The 15,149-nt window shown below is 37.1% G+C and overlaps 1 protein-coding gene across 1 annotated transcript in view; it reads right to left on the bottom strand.

The window, feature by feature from the left end:
- cadpsb (Ca2+-dependent activator protein for secretion b) overlaps nt 1–15,149 on the bottom strand; it is a 70,672-nt gene that overhangs the window by 24,697 nt on the left and 30,826 nt on the right. Inside the window, exons 6-12 of the mRNA XM_079461367.1 lie at nt 13,570–13,691; nt 8,907–9,018; nt 7,171–7,310; nt 6,792–6,858; nt 6,469–6,577; nt 6,092–6,304; nt 418–554 (exon numbers count right to left, since the gene is read on the bottom strand). Coding sequence (XP_079317493.1) covers nt 418–554; nt 6,092–6,304; nt 6,469–6,577; nt 6,792–6,858; nt 7,171–7,310; nt 8,907–9,018; nt 13,570–13,691 — 900 coding nt within the window. The remainder of the gene's footprint in view (nt 1–417; nt 555–6,091; nt 6,305–6,468; nt 6,578–6,791; nt 6,859–7,170; nt 7,311–8,906; nt 9,019–13,569; nt 13,692–15,149) is intronic.

The raw sequence follows: 15,149 nt of genomic DNA, 5'->3' as shown, positions 1-15,149 counted from the left end.
TATTAATCATAATTTAAAGGGATAGTTCACCCAAAAATAAAAAGTCTGTCATCATTTACTCTCCCTGAAGTTGTTCAAACCTGTGTGAATTTTGCTGTTCTGCTGTACACAAAGAAATATATTTGGTAGAATGTTTGTAAGACAAAAGTTCTGGGGCACTATTGACTTTCATAGTAGGGAAGAAAACTACTATGCTAGTAAATGGTGCCCCAAAACTGTTTAGTCCCACATTTTTAAAAATATCTTCTTCTGTGTTCAACAGAGCAAAAATAATTTTATACAGTGAGTAAATGAAGACAGAATTAGCATTGTTTTGGTGAACTATCCCTTCAAGTTTTGGAATGACATAAAAGTAAATAATGACAGGAGTTTAATATTTACTTTGAATATTTAAATTCATTTTATTTCAATACTTACCAAGCATGCAAAGTTGTCATTTAGCCTGTGGTCCAGCGTGAGCCTCTGCACCATCTCAAACAAGGAGGCATGATCAAAGCTACATGGGTTAGCTGAGATAAACTCATCCATGCCATGCTTCTGTGCTCTGTCAGCGTCTATCCAGCCAATCACGGGAGAGGGGCGGGATCAAGGAGACGGAAGTTAGCATAGAGTAAGGGAAATTCGTTTTTCTCCTTTCACCACAAAACTACGGAAAGTTGTCTAATGGCAAATCAAGAACATTGAGCTTTCACATTGTCAACTTGCAGCAGAAGTCAAGCAGAGTTCAATAAGACCTAGCGATGTAGAACTGAGCGGTAACCCTCAGCTCACATTCAGTCTGGATGTGCATGCACGAGCTGGACTGTGCGTGATCACTTCCTGTTCTCGCAATCAAAGCGCTTGAACGTACGGCAGGAGGTGGCGGAATTCCAAATGATGAATTTGAATTGGTCTTTTACATGAACACAATAGATTCTGCCATTCGCAATTGATTCATATGGAAGAGAGAAAATGGATTGTGTGCTCGTGAAAATACAAAAGCCAAAATTTCAAGGGCGAAATGTTAGCTAATCATAATAGTATTTTAATAAACCAAATGTATTTGTTCTAAAGTGTTCTAATACTAGTAATGCAATGACTAAGACCTCTATGGGCCATCGATGGGGTTCATGTCATAGTCATGATAATGAATCAAGTTTGTGCAATTTGCCTACAACTTATGCAATGTGGTGGCATCTGAGACCACTAGTGAAAAAGCTTGTGTTTCGCATTTTTCAAAATGCAAATGATATTATCTGCAATAACAATTTACATGTATAAATTTGAGTGAAGGTTTTAAATCAAACAAAACAACATAATTAAAATTGTACGTGTTCTCAGACTTTTCCACCCCACTGTGTTAGCTGTTGAGTAATGGTGTGGGAAATTTTTTAAACCCGGACTTATTCCTAAAAACGTCCCCCAGATGAATGACTTCATTAGTGAAGCAATGATAGAATCTAAGTCTGAGCAGTGATGATGTGTTTTAATGAGGGAAGAATGTGGAGAAAAATGTGCATCGTGTAACAGCATGATCGGGGCATGTGTCGAGAGAGTGACATAATGATCTCTCACCGTTTCTGTGAATTCAAAGGGCTAAATTAAGTGCTTAATCTAATACAAACACAAATCATTTGGAGCTGGATCAGGTTGCATAAAGCTTCGCTAGAATTAAACACTCTAAAAGTTTGGACAAAAAGAAAGAGGCACAAAAAGGACGAGTAAAAAATATCACGAATTGTGAGGAAATGAGGTAGATATAGAAAAGACAAAGGACGAACTTAATGAGTAGAGAAAAGATAAACATCGGGTAAAAAAGCCATCTGTTATGATGGAAAAGAAATAAGAAAAAGTAAGTTTAACAGATAACAGAATATGAGCTACAGGAACAATGAAATCGAAAGGAACTAATTATACAAATTATACTGGTGGCTTAAATGGTGTCCTACTTAAAGTGTACATGCGTCTTTAGCATTTATTTCATAATTACATTTATTGAAATACTAAATCCACAGTGAAGCACTGTACAGTTTTAAACTGGATTACGTGCAAACCATTCACATAGGAATGCGGCCAACAGGGATGGAAATATGTTTATGAATTGGCTACTCTAACTCATTATCTACGTGTTGTTCTTTTTTATCTTTATTTATGAATTAAAAATAAATAAATGTCTGTAGCATGCAGGGCGACAGTGAGACATTACCACTGTGCTTTGCAATAACATGCATGTTAAAGGAACAGGAAAAAAAATGTGTCTCTCCATTAGCATTCCGTATTTTATTTTAGCATTTGCAAGTTGACAATACTGGAGAAACAGTTCAGCGTGATCATTAAGGCTGCCGAGCACACTAACAAGCAAGCCACCTCGGTGGCATGCTAACAGGCTAGCACTATTGTTCTGCTGCGGCTTTAGCATGAAGCTAACAGAGGCTAGAAAGTAATTCATTCATTCTCTGGAAAAATGGCGAGAAAGAAAAAAGTAAGGACCAAGTCTTTCCATCAGCATCCGAATGGATTACATGACAGCAAAATGCTCACCTACTCAAGCAGTAAGGGCAAAACACACAGGTGCAAAATGGACTAGATCTTTTGCTAAATTCTACATAGGATTTAGGGACTACTTCATAGAGGCCCATATTCTAGACTAAACATATTCAGGAGTATTTCTTGTTGAGGAGGGACGGCAGTACCTGCCCCTTCACATTAGCATTCAGAATACTCCGCATACATATTTGCCAACTCTTTTAAAGCAAGTTAAAAAATAAAGAAATTAGTTTCAAAGCAAATGAACCCTCAAGAGTAAAGTTCATACAGTCAAAAATGTACAATGCTTTAACAGACGCCTTAGCGTTACAATGAAAGACCCTATGAAAATATTAAATGTACATTTCTTGTGTTTGTTGATGCGTTTAGGTACAGTAACATGTTAAAATGTTCGCGCCTGTTTGCAAGAGGTTTTGCAAAATGAGCCAAAAATATCTTTGGTCTCCAAAAGAGAAGGACTGTAAATTGCATATCTAAAAATATGCTAAGCATCATATTTCTCAATGTTTAAACTTTTTGCTTACATTTCATGTTCATGTCAACACTTTTCACTTTTGTGAACGCAAAAATTGTGTTTTTTGATTCCATAGGGTCTTTAAGACAGGCTCAAGCTTTTCTCATTTAAATTAGTTTTCTCAAATACATTTATCTTCATATTTTATTTATTAAACAAATCAACCATCCATTACGATATAAACCCTGTCCTTTACTCTGAGGGGTATTTATATAGAGAAGGCAATTATGCAAATAAACCATATTAACTTAGCTAAATGATAAATACAAACGCACTAACTTACATGCAGCCTAAACCGGCAAGAATAATGAAATATTTAGTTTTATCCTCAAAAAAGTTCAACGGAAAATGAAAGAAATCTACTTGTAGGTCTAAGGCATGAGAAGTGATATTTGAAAGGAAAAGAAAAATAACTTGAATAAAGGATAAAGAGAGCACATTCAATTGGTCAGATAATGGTTTTAGGATTATCTGACTGGTGCTAGCTAACAGGTTAGCACTTACCCTTGAGTCCAGCTAGAAGACAGCAGGGTAAGAAGGGACAAACCAGAATAACATAAAGACTAGCAACAAGGCTGAAGAAAAAGCAGACACGAAAACCCTGACTCCACTACAGCTGCAGGACTAAAGAAGGGTACAAGCAAAGCATGAACGAAGAAAAACTTAAAATACAACCACCTGTACTGACATTTAGTGCAGCCTGAACTGTTGGGGGGAGAGAGAGAGAGAGAGAGAGAGAGAAAGATAGAGAAAGAGAAAGAGAAAGAGAAAGAGAGAGAGAGAGAGAGAGAGAGAGAGAGAGAGAGAGAAAGAGAGGGGGGAAAGAAGGAAAGGAACTATTTTCTGATCTGCTGCAGATGGCTTTGACAGGATTCTGAGCTACACACAAGAGCACTGGAACACTAATATGATGTACATCAGACTACACTCCATCACTAATACATTTACTAACACTGTACTGGCAAATACATTTACCTTCTGACATTAAGATTTCAATGCTGGTTAAATGTGTATTTGATGCCAGTATCAGCTTCTAAACGGATTCTATGAAGGTACTGCATTCAGTAAAAAAAATATAAAATGATTGTTAGAAAACAATTCAGGCTGCCGGCCAACAATATCACTGTCTGCAAAAGTAAAAACACAAAGTGTTCAGGTATTATATAACATTTTTGTTGAAGTTATTATGCACTTTGTATTCAATTGGAAAAATATTTCTTAATGCATTCTTGTAGTACTTCGCCAATTTAATTTTACATTTAAAACATTTTCATAGAACCTTCATAGTATTCTAGAATCTGCAAAAACCTTCTGCAGCAAAGTGCTGTGAAGTCTGCATGTGTGTATGTAGTTTGTTGTATTTTCCACTAGTCTGTGCCATTCAAGACCACCTAAGGGTGTGTTAAGGTGGAGGGTGAAACATTTACACAGGTAATAATGTTTCAGACTGAAGAGGGTCTGTGTTACAGTGAAAACAAATTGAATGGCATCTGAACTTGTGTGGGAATCATCTGACCACAAGAAACATTCACAAACGGGACAAAATTAATGGAAACACAACACAGAACCTCTAGCTATAGATTTTGTATATGCATTTAAAACGTATGTTACCACTGGTTGAATGTATTTTGAGGCATATCCGTTATATTGCCATGGACAGATGTGGAATTAGATGCACACCAAAAGACAAGATTCTGAATAGCAGGATCTATTATTATTTACATAATAATGTTAAATACTGTTTTATTTTGTGGAAATAAATTTTACTTTAGCAACAGATTGTTCAGTTGTTGTGATGTGGCATAATACTGGCGTATTTCAACACAATGCTGCATTTTACAGTAATATAAAAAAAGAGGCTTCTTAAAAAATTATTTTTAGAATGTGGGGTATAATTCATGATGCAGAAAGTAAAATAGTTTCTCTATAAATCATTCATAAAACCATTTTTGTCACATTGATTTGAATGCAACTCTACGTGAAAATCTATGAACGATATACAAAGATATTTGTTATTTTAACTTCCCTGGCTGAAAAAGTCTTAAACGCAGATTTTAGGCCATTCAAGATTAAATGCGTAAAGGGAGAAACCAGTGTTTGAATTATTGGGTTGGGGGATGTGAGACCCTCAACTGGCAGTCATAGACCCCCTAGTTATCTCTATCTGATCTTAAAATGTAAGAGCTACCCAACCGCACTTTGAAGCATCATTCACATTTACTAGAATTTGTTAGTCGGAAATATACCAACATGCTGTTAACTTTTAATATTAAACAGAATTACATTTATCTCTCTCGAGCATTATCGCGGAGCTGTTCCCTAAACTAAAGTATTATAAATTATATTGACAATACAACCCTACAACATAATACACAACAACTAGAATTATTATGTATATATTTACATATTTATTTTGCACATGCTAAGAATAATTTAGCAAAGAACAGATATATATATATATATATATATATATATATATATATATATATATATATATTTGTGTGTGAAGTTTCTAAGAACTACTTAGTTTCTAAGAATTACTAGCTGTGCCATTTTCTATGAATTACTTTCTTACAAATTGGGCCCCAACACCCCCCAAGACGCTATCAAACCCTGGAAGAAACAAAGACAACATCGAATCTAACAAACTGCTTTACACTACACATTCACTCTTACCTTTTTAGAGCGATGAGTTCAAGGTGACATCGCTAGGACATCATGAGTTAATAAGCAATAATACTCTGTAGTTAATTTATGGCGTGGTGTCACTAATAGACGGTCCTCAGTAATTATTTTGTGGGATTTTGTGACTGAAATGATGCTGTCACAAAGACAATGTCACTGTGTGTGAGTGGTTAAGGTTGAGGGCTAAAACATTAATAGTCACCAGTTTACAAAAGGTTAGCCTGGCTCGGTTGTTAATTTACTCGCCATGTCAACTTCATTCAATTTTAATGTAAAAATAAGAAAAAATCATAAGGGGAGAAATAGCTAGCAGCTTTATTAGCTTTTGACGGACTGTTACGTAATGCTTTATTGATGTTTACTTACAGAACTGAGAAATGGGGGCATCCATCTGTGCTGAAGCTCCGCCCTTAGAATTCAGTTTCTGGACCTGGGTGGGCGGGACGGGTTTGTGTGATTGTCCAGTTGCCCGATACATGGCCTGCACCCATAGGATGCGGTCCTGCTCATCATCGCTGGCAAAGATCACAGTGTCGCCCTCCTTCACTGCGTTGAAGAATGCCCGGCCTCCGTCTAGACCTGTGAACATAAGAAAAAGAACGAGGTCGGTGTCGAATAACTTCAGCTTGGGCTCCTCAGAGGAGGTTTGTAGTTAAAGCAAATAATATCCACAATTCCAATGCTATTATACTAAAAACAAATGTTAGGCATGCTGTGTAAAGGTAGCAATGTGAGAGTTTTACCTGGCTGTGGGTCAGTGTAGTCCACAGTATAGCCATCCAACTGAAGCAGCTCCTGTGGTTCTGACTTCTTCTCCCGATAGCTGCACATTGCAAAGGTGTACTGACTTACCTATAGCAAAAGAGATGCATAACAAAAAAATATTAAAATGCTTGAATCGGTTTTTGCAGACAAAAACGTGTTTCTTCATTGACAGCCACTGAAAAGTAATCAAGTATCCGCACAAAGAAATTTCACGATATAATAGAAGTGTTCTCATACAAACTAATCACATGACATTTATCGTAGTAATCCACACAAAACATACTAATCCATCTGATCATACCTGCACCAGAACGAAGAAGCGTTTCTTCCAGCGTTTCCAAACATTTTTGCCGACAGCCCATAAATACCTAAAAGAACAATCACAGGTTTCATCAACACTGCAATTAATTCATTAAAAAACCCAAATCGTGAAACAAAAACAATTTTACAATTCAAAGGTAAAATGACACAAAGAAAATATGATGTCACGAATATAATAATATAAAGGGGCTTATTTTACTCGGGATGAATAAAGAAAAGTTGAAGAAACATGACAGATACTGCGTTTCTTGACCTTTGAATCATTTTCTAATGACACAGGAGGAAGGAAAGTGGTTTAAAGCAGCACATACTGTCTGCTTAACCTTCAGCATATACTCAATGAAAATGGAATCACTTACCCACAAGCCTTCATGTTCTGAGGCTTATCCATGCGGACAGCGAGTTTGATCTTCAGATCTTGATCAGGACAGGCCTTGGTCACCGTCATCTTATGCAGCTCTGCCTGCTTTGGGCTGTTTGGAGTCGGGTGAAGGACAACCTAATCATTCAACGTGAAAAAAACATAAGACAATCAAATGACCACCATCAGTCCAAATGCATAACATGTAATCATATAGCGAGTGTCTGCCCCGGAAACTTATCGAAGACATTTTCACACACTCAGTAACCGGATAAAGAGGTTGAGTGGGTGTGGGAAAATATCCCCAGTCTGTGTGTGAGCTGATAATGGCATATTACTTCACCAGTCAGCGTTTTGCACGAAATTCTCAACGCTCAATTAATTTTGGCTCATGCCTCTGTGTACCGAGACTCAGAAGCTGCTGTTCTTCGTTTGGCACCTTATCAGAGAGTTCTTCTCTTAGTCTCCACTGTGTGTTTTTCATTCTGGTTCTCTCTCTGATGAGTTGGCGTAATCTTTTTCTCAGTAGAGCTAAAGGCTTAGAGATGCCTGCCTAGTGCCTGCCTCAGCCTTCACAGACACACGTTTATGAAGTCTGAACCAAGCATCCGGCATTAGTCACAGTCCAAAAACATGTTAGCGGATTGTAATTAAAGGACATCCGGGATCTATCTATCTATCTATCTATCTATCTATCTATCTATCTATCTATCTATCTATCTATCTATCTATCTATCTATCTATCTATCTATCTATCTATCTATCTATCTATCTATCTATCTATCTATCTATCTATCTATCTATCTATCTATCTATCTATCTATCTATCTATCTATCTATCTATCTATCTATCTATCTATCTATCTATCTATCTATCTATCTATCTATCTATCTATCTATCTATCTATCTATCTATCTATCTATCTATCTATCTATCTACTGCATTACTCATTTTCCTGCATTTGGGCCATCATATAAGATATTATGCTTTCCTGTAGCTCAGTGGTAAGCGCGTGGCGCAAAAAATGCCAAGGTCGTGGGTTCGACCCATGGGGATTGCACATACTGCACATACAGGGGATTGCACATACTTACATTGCATTATCATATACATTTGTTTCCAAGTCAAAGCGTCTGCTTTGCAACCTTCAGAATTGCCAAAACAAACAGCGAATGTTCATGTGACTTTTTTATACACCAAGTGACTTGTAAATACGACCCAAAAGTGTTTCCATTGTAGTTTTGCGAAACATGTCTTTATCGTAATTGCTGTAAAACACCTCATGCGAGCTTGAGAACTTTTTGGCGATACATGGAAGTTTTTGTTAAATTGACGCTTTTCAAATGGGCATATTTTTAATGCACTATTTCAATTTGCGCATTTCTGAAGGGTAATGGAAACCTGGCAACTGACAGACAAATGTGACAGGTTAGATATAATGCTTCACCTCACGCTGATATTTCTTATAAATGTTTCCTGTATTTTTTAATCTAACAGTGTGGATTTAATTATTTACTCAATCTTGTCATAGTTTTATCAATATATATTTTAATTTCAGTGTTGTAATTAAAATCCTTTTGTCACCATAAGGGACACACCATAAGGGACCCCCTCTAATGCCCCGCCCCCAATTAATCGAGTACTCGTTTTTCAAACCTGTCCAGTCCTCGAAATGAAATATGATCAAAAATGCCCATCCCAAGTCAAGTAAAGAAGTGTTGAATAAGTGTTACCCTGCCGAGCTCCTTGTCCTCCAGGGCCAGTACTCCGGTGCTCTCTGTGAAGAGTTTCACTTTGACTGCTGGCAAAGGGTGTGTGCTGGTGAAGTCTCCTTGAGTTCCCCAGCTGTGAACACACATACACAAACACTGTTCATATCTTTGATTCATGGCCTTTTGCACTTGCCATCTTCTGGCCACTGTAACACTCTTTTCTCACACACAGATAAGCCTACTCTTTTTATTACGCAATCACCGCATGTGGATGTCTCGCGGCCCCTTGTTTTTGTTCTGTAGTGTTTGGCGGTTAGACAAACACTCTACCCCAACCCTGCTCTGCTACACAATGGTGCTGATGACATTTTTTTGTAACAGATCATTTGATAAGGTCAGAAAACTCCAGAACTAAATGTCAAGTGCATGCGAGACAGACGGACAAGTAAAGTGTATCATTTGAAGTTTTATACAAAATACGTTCAGCAGATGGATAGGCTTCGGTGATTGCAGATACGAGATTCGCCCACACAGCAGACACGGCTGTCATTTAAAAAAATAAACAAATAACCTAGAGAAGATTTCCAGAGTTCACAGCTACAATGAAATATTGCTTGGTTAAATTAATCTGCAGCACACTCAAAACTCTACTATAGGAAGGTGAAGAGAGAGAGTAAATCTGTAAAACACAAAATAATACATTTTAAAGAAAAACTTTGGTCCCCATTGACTTCTATTGTATGGACACAAATTTTAAACGGATGCTGAATAATTGATACAATTATCATATATTGACTATTAAGAATAAATTCTGACAAGTTATTTGCAACATCAATTCTTCATTCTAATTGACTAGTTTACTGCAATAAAATCTTATTTTGTACACTATTCCCTAATTTATTCATTACATAATACGACGTCTTTTGCTGTCTCTGTAAATATAAATTATTTCTGTCTTCACTGTATTGCTTCATAATGTTGTGTATGTATGGAAAAGCCATTTTAAGGATGAAATATAATAACTTAAAGTGATGTGCTGCAGCTCTGCTTTGCTTCAGGCTTCAATACAGCATGTATGAAAGACTGCAGTGGATGAATCAAACTCAAAGAACTCAAATGTGCTTAACATGATCGTATCGACAGTGTAAATATGTATACGTGAGAAAAAATATATGATGCAATAGTATTGAAACATTCACCTAACAAAACATGGACACACTCTCTCCCCTTCACAGACGCAGAATGAGGGGTACAGAGTTGGCCTACTAAAGCTGGAAAACGTGACCCGATCCGCTACCGTGGAAACAGACTGCACATTTCAGAAGCAGCAGTCAAATGCGACAGATCAGAAAGTGGGGAGAGAAAGAGAGGGGGAAAGGAAGAGATGGAGCTGGTGTCAGAGGGAAATCTGCTATGTGTGGTGGGAAGTGTGATATATCACAGAGAGAAGTGACAAATTCAGATTCAAATGATGGGTGAGCACAACCGTCTATCTGCTTGAGAACCACCAGGGGGCAATAAACAAAATGCCGGGGCTGTGGAGAATAGATTGAGACCATTAGCAACCGCCCTTGCAAAACTGTTTATCTGTGTCAAACTTGTGAGTAATATGTGTAATTTGCATGCAAAGATATAAGCTTGTAAGGAACATTGCTCGCCAAATGTCTACCAGGGATTTGCCACTATATTATTGTAAGGCTTTCTGAATATTTTATAACGCTGAGTCAGCCATCAGGAGAGATTACATTTATAAACTGGTAATTTTTTTTGTTTCTGGTCGAATGTATGTATGGTTTCCATAGAAACAAAGTAGTTAACATTCTAACATCATCGCCAACGGCAAGTGTCAGAAGGTTGCTGTTTTTGCACATGGCCAGGCTTCGCTGAACTTTGTGTACAGTATTTGTCAGGCCCGGGGGAACATTTTTATTACTCGAACGTTGTTCTTTCAAAGCGTGGAGGATTTCATGAAGACATTTATGTTTAATTTTGTTCCGGATTTATTTCCTACAGAAGAAGACACAAACACAGAAAAAGACATACAGTGTGTGACATACAAATGTGGAGAGCTATCAAATGAATACAATTTCTCACATTTTTGCAGGCATCTAAACAAATTTTGCCAGATTGTATAGATCTTGTCCTGTAATGTTTTGGGTAAAAAACAGACCGTACTATGAGAAGTAAAAAAAATTCAGCTCTCATTTATCTTATAGCTTTTTAAGATAAACAATGGAGATATTAAAGAGATCTCTGATTGTTAAACTAAAAAAGAATCGTCAGAATGTCAGATTTGCTTTTCTTGTCTTCTGCCATCCACAGTGCTCTTAATCTCTTTCCACCAGCATGTCTGTTTGATGTGACACATTCTTGTGTGTCCATTAGCACTGTTATGCTTTGCCAAAATGAGCCAATTCTCCCTGTTTCCAGCCGGCGATGGCAGCATGAATACAGACCGAGTTCCATGACTCACACTCATGAGGCTTTTATAAGAGCTAAATGATTTATTCTTGAAAAAGAAGTGAAAAGTGAAATTTAAGAAACCAAAGGAGCGCTGAATCAGAATTACGGATACATCAAGGATACAGGAGAACAGAAAGACAGGGAAACGGATACGGAAAGAAATTCAGGATGGGCATTACACAAAATGTTCACAATACTGTGTGAATATCACTATATTTTTCGAGGCCATTAACATTCCCAAAGACTGTATCAATTGAGCAGTTTCTTGTTTTACGACAAAATTCTATTATTCTTTAAATTTGAACTTCAATATCGCAAACAATGTGTAAGTTAGTAATGTCAACGAATTGAGGGATCAATTCAAAACTGTGATCCAAAATGAATGAATAATACATTTATATAGCGCTTTATTGTGTATTGCTGTAACCCCCAAAGCACTTTACAATCATATGAAGGGGGTCTCTCCACTGTTGTGCAGTATCCACATGGATGATGCGACGGCAGCCAGAGTACAAAGTTGCCAGTGCGCTCACAACACACCAGCTATAAGTGGAGAGGAGAGAGAGAAAGAAAGTGCCAATTCAGAGGGTGGGGTTATTAGGAGGCCCTGATTGCCAAGGGCCATTGGAGGGAATCTGGCCAGGACACCAGGGTAACACCCCTCCTCTTCACGAGAAGTGCCAAGGGATCAACATTTTGCTATTAAGCAAAAGCAACATTAAGCAATTTGTCATATATTAAAATGTTTAAGTTTTAAACCACTGTATTATTTTGGGGGGGAGAATCTATTGAAAGAAATGCAATATAATATAATATACAGGTAAATAACTATATCTTCAGAAGTGTATAAAGACCTTATAAAATTAAGTGTTATGTTTTTATTACCTTAGAATGAGCTATTTCTATCTACATACACTACAGTAGCCCTAAAGGGACAAACTGCTCTACAAGTGCATTTTGTAAATATGTTATCTCCTTCGACAAAGAAGCGAAAACGTCCACCATAGTGCTTCAAAAGGGAGGTGTGGAATGAATCATTGGATGCAATTCGCAACCTCACCACTAGATGCTGCTAAATTTCATACACTGGACCTTTACAGTAATAGAGATACATTTTTTAAATTGACTTTTGTAATGTTTACATTGTTTAAATTACTTGAAGAACAACGTGGAAAGCATGGAGTGATAAAAAAGTATTTGTATTGTTTAGTTCTGTGGCTTTTCGGCCCTGTGTTAAATACCCTTTACATTTTACATCCTGTAGCTCTAGCAGGAAAGAAGATAGGAAGGAAAAAAATGTCCTTCACAATAATGCCTCATTCTAAGTCTTCCTCCTTTGTGGGTGAAGGTGACCTTGCACATAACGTGTGATGATGATAGAATCTAAATGCTGATTCTCATGTGACGTCATAATTTTTCTCTCTCTCTTCCTCTCTCTCGAACCTCCACTGGGATACGAACTCCTTATCAGTTTCTTCACAGCTGATTACTTTTCTGAGAGTACATGGAGGCTGTGTCTCGTATTCTATGATTCCGTTCTCTCTCTCTCTCTCTCTCTCTCTCTCTCTCTCTCTCTCTCTCTCTCTCTCTCTCTCTCTCTCTCTCTCGGCCTACTACACCCTCCTCTCTCTTTAGCTCATTGTAAATTAGCATCTGATCCAATGATGGAACGCGGGGTCCAAAAATAGCACCACATCATGTGCTCATCCCTTGAGTATCAGCCCCTGGCCAAATAAGATGAATTTTACGTGGAGGACATAGAACCTGAAACTGTGTTGTCATCATGAACCGTTCCATGTTATGGATGTTATCCACACCGGTGGATAATGCTAAGGACTAACAGGCATTTGCATAACATTATGACCGGTATTGTAAAGCAACACATTCTAAATGCAAAATGAGGGCTTTGACTTTACTAAAGAAGTGGTGACTGATACATAATATAACCTGATATCTGATATTACATCATCTGATAATCCAACAGAAGCGACATTTTGCTCATGTCTTTTCAAAAATGTACTGGTCTTTTTAAAGGGATAATTCACCCAAAAATAAAAATTTTAATTTCTGAGTGAACTATCCTTTTAAAAGATGCATTTTGGTCACATGCTGTATGTTATATGTAATTTTATAACAATATAAATGGAATAAGCATTAGTTTAAATATATATACCAAATTAAACTAAAACAACAATAGAAGAAAGAATATTGGTTGGCCTACGTTGGTTTGGAAGCCTCAGCCTGGTCTGTCTGTAGCTTCTGTCCACCTTCCACCTCCATTGTACAGTACACGATGCGGTTGGGTGCCAGCGACTTCAAACCCTGAACCTCCATAATCACCACCTGCACAGGACGAACATTCATCCCTTGAACAACATTCATCTGGTTTCCACTGGCAGGTGGACTTTGTAGCACTTATATAAGAAATTATAACTTGCATGCCATAGTTACAGTACAGTACTGTATGTTACCCTTGCTTTCACATTGTTATTAAACACAGTTTCTGACACTCTGACACAATCTTGAATCAACCCACACACCCAGAGCACCTGTAACTTCTGCTACAGTAGCTTATGGCTCCCCAAAACAAAAGAGACTCCGAAGACTCAAACCCAGTCTATCAAATCTATAAAACACTGTCACGTCTGCCCTCTGTGGCTCCTAAAGCTCTGCTACATTATTATCAACTGCCCTGAAAGCGAGCTGGCTCAGGGTTGTTTAACTAAAGCAAAACCTTGGACCTGAGAGCAGAGATTTTTCACAGGCATTCGATATTCTCTGGGATCATTTATCAAAAATGCAGTACTGTATAACCCTTTTTTAATATGCCACAGCCCTTTCTGTCTGCAGTCTAGCAGCCTATCTATAATTTATGCATTAGCAAGGCTTCAAACCCCGGTAAAGATTAAAATCTCACAGAGCCATGTGTTAAACTAACAGTGAAGCTGATAATATTGCTATATTTATCACTCCTTCACACTCTAAATTTCAATCAAAGCTCCGTTAATTCAAAACAACGAAAGGCAACCTTTAGACTGCCAACAGATATTTACTGTATGATCTGACAGTCGAGGTGAAATTTTATATTATGCAACATGTATGAACACAACCTCTCTGCGATCTATTACAGCTGCCAGTAAAACTCTATTTATTTTATTAAAAAAACTTTTTTTTTTTACATTTCATATAACATGGGCCAGAGGCATTTATTGACAGATTATTACTCAAGTCATCCCATTTACACCACAGTACAAATGACTAAACACCAGATAAACCCAAACAATAATTTAAGGTGAAGTGTGTCATTTAAATAAAGTTGGTTAAGCAAGAAGCTATCGCCTAAAACTGGTATAGGTTGAACTATTTTAACATTAAGAATGAATTAAGAATTATGGGTAGTTGCCAAATATACTGTGAATGTGTTAGCAATAAATGTGTTAGAACTTAAAAAAACTAACAATGAAAACAAATTTCTCCTATGCTATTTTACGTTAGAAATATTGATATTAGTAATTTAAAATAACATGTTATTAATTGTTTGTTTTCTCATAGGACACATGCACGGTATTTGTCAACTGCCGTTGTACACATCATCAAAAATGATGTAAATAACTTTCTCATCTCATGATGAAAACATATATATAACAAATAAGGGGGGTTATCACAGTCCCATGTATCAGCTGAGGAATCAAGATACAATGTAGTATCACGATACTGTGCACGATACTAAGTTCTTAATTGAAATCTACAAAATGAAACAGTTTTATTTAATACACATATAGACTACACAATACAATAATA

The sequence above is a fragment of the Barbatula barbatula genome (assembly GCF_947034865.1).
Source record: "Barbatula barbatula genome assembly, chromosome: 7".
Taxonomy (NCBI): Eukaryota; Metazoa; Chordata; class Actinopteri; order Cypriniformes; family Nemacheilidae; genus Barbatula; species Barbatula barbatula.
This window is presented reverse-complemented; position numbering and strand designations above follow the sequence as displayed.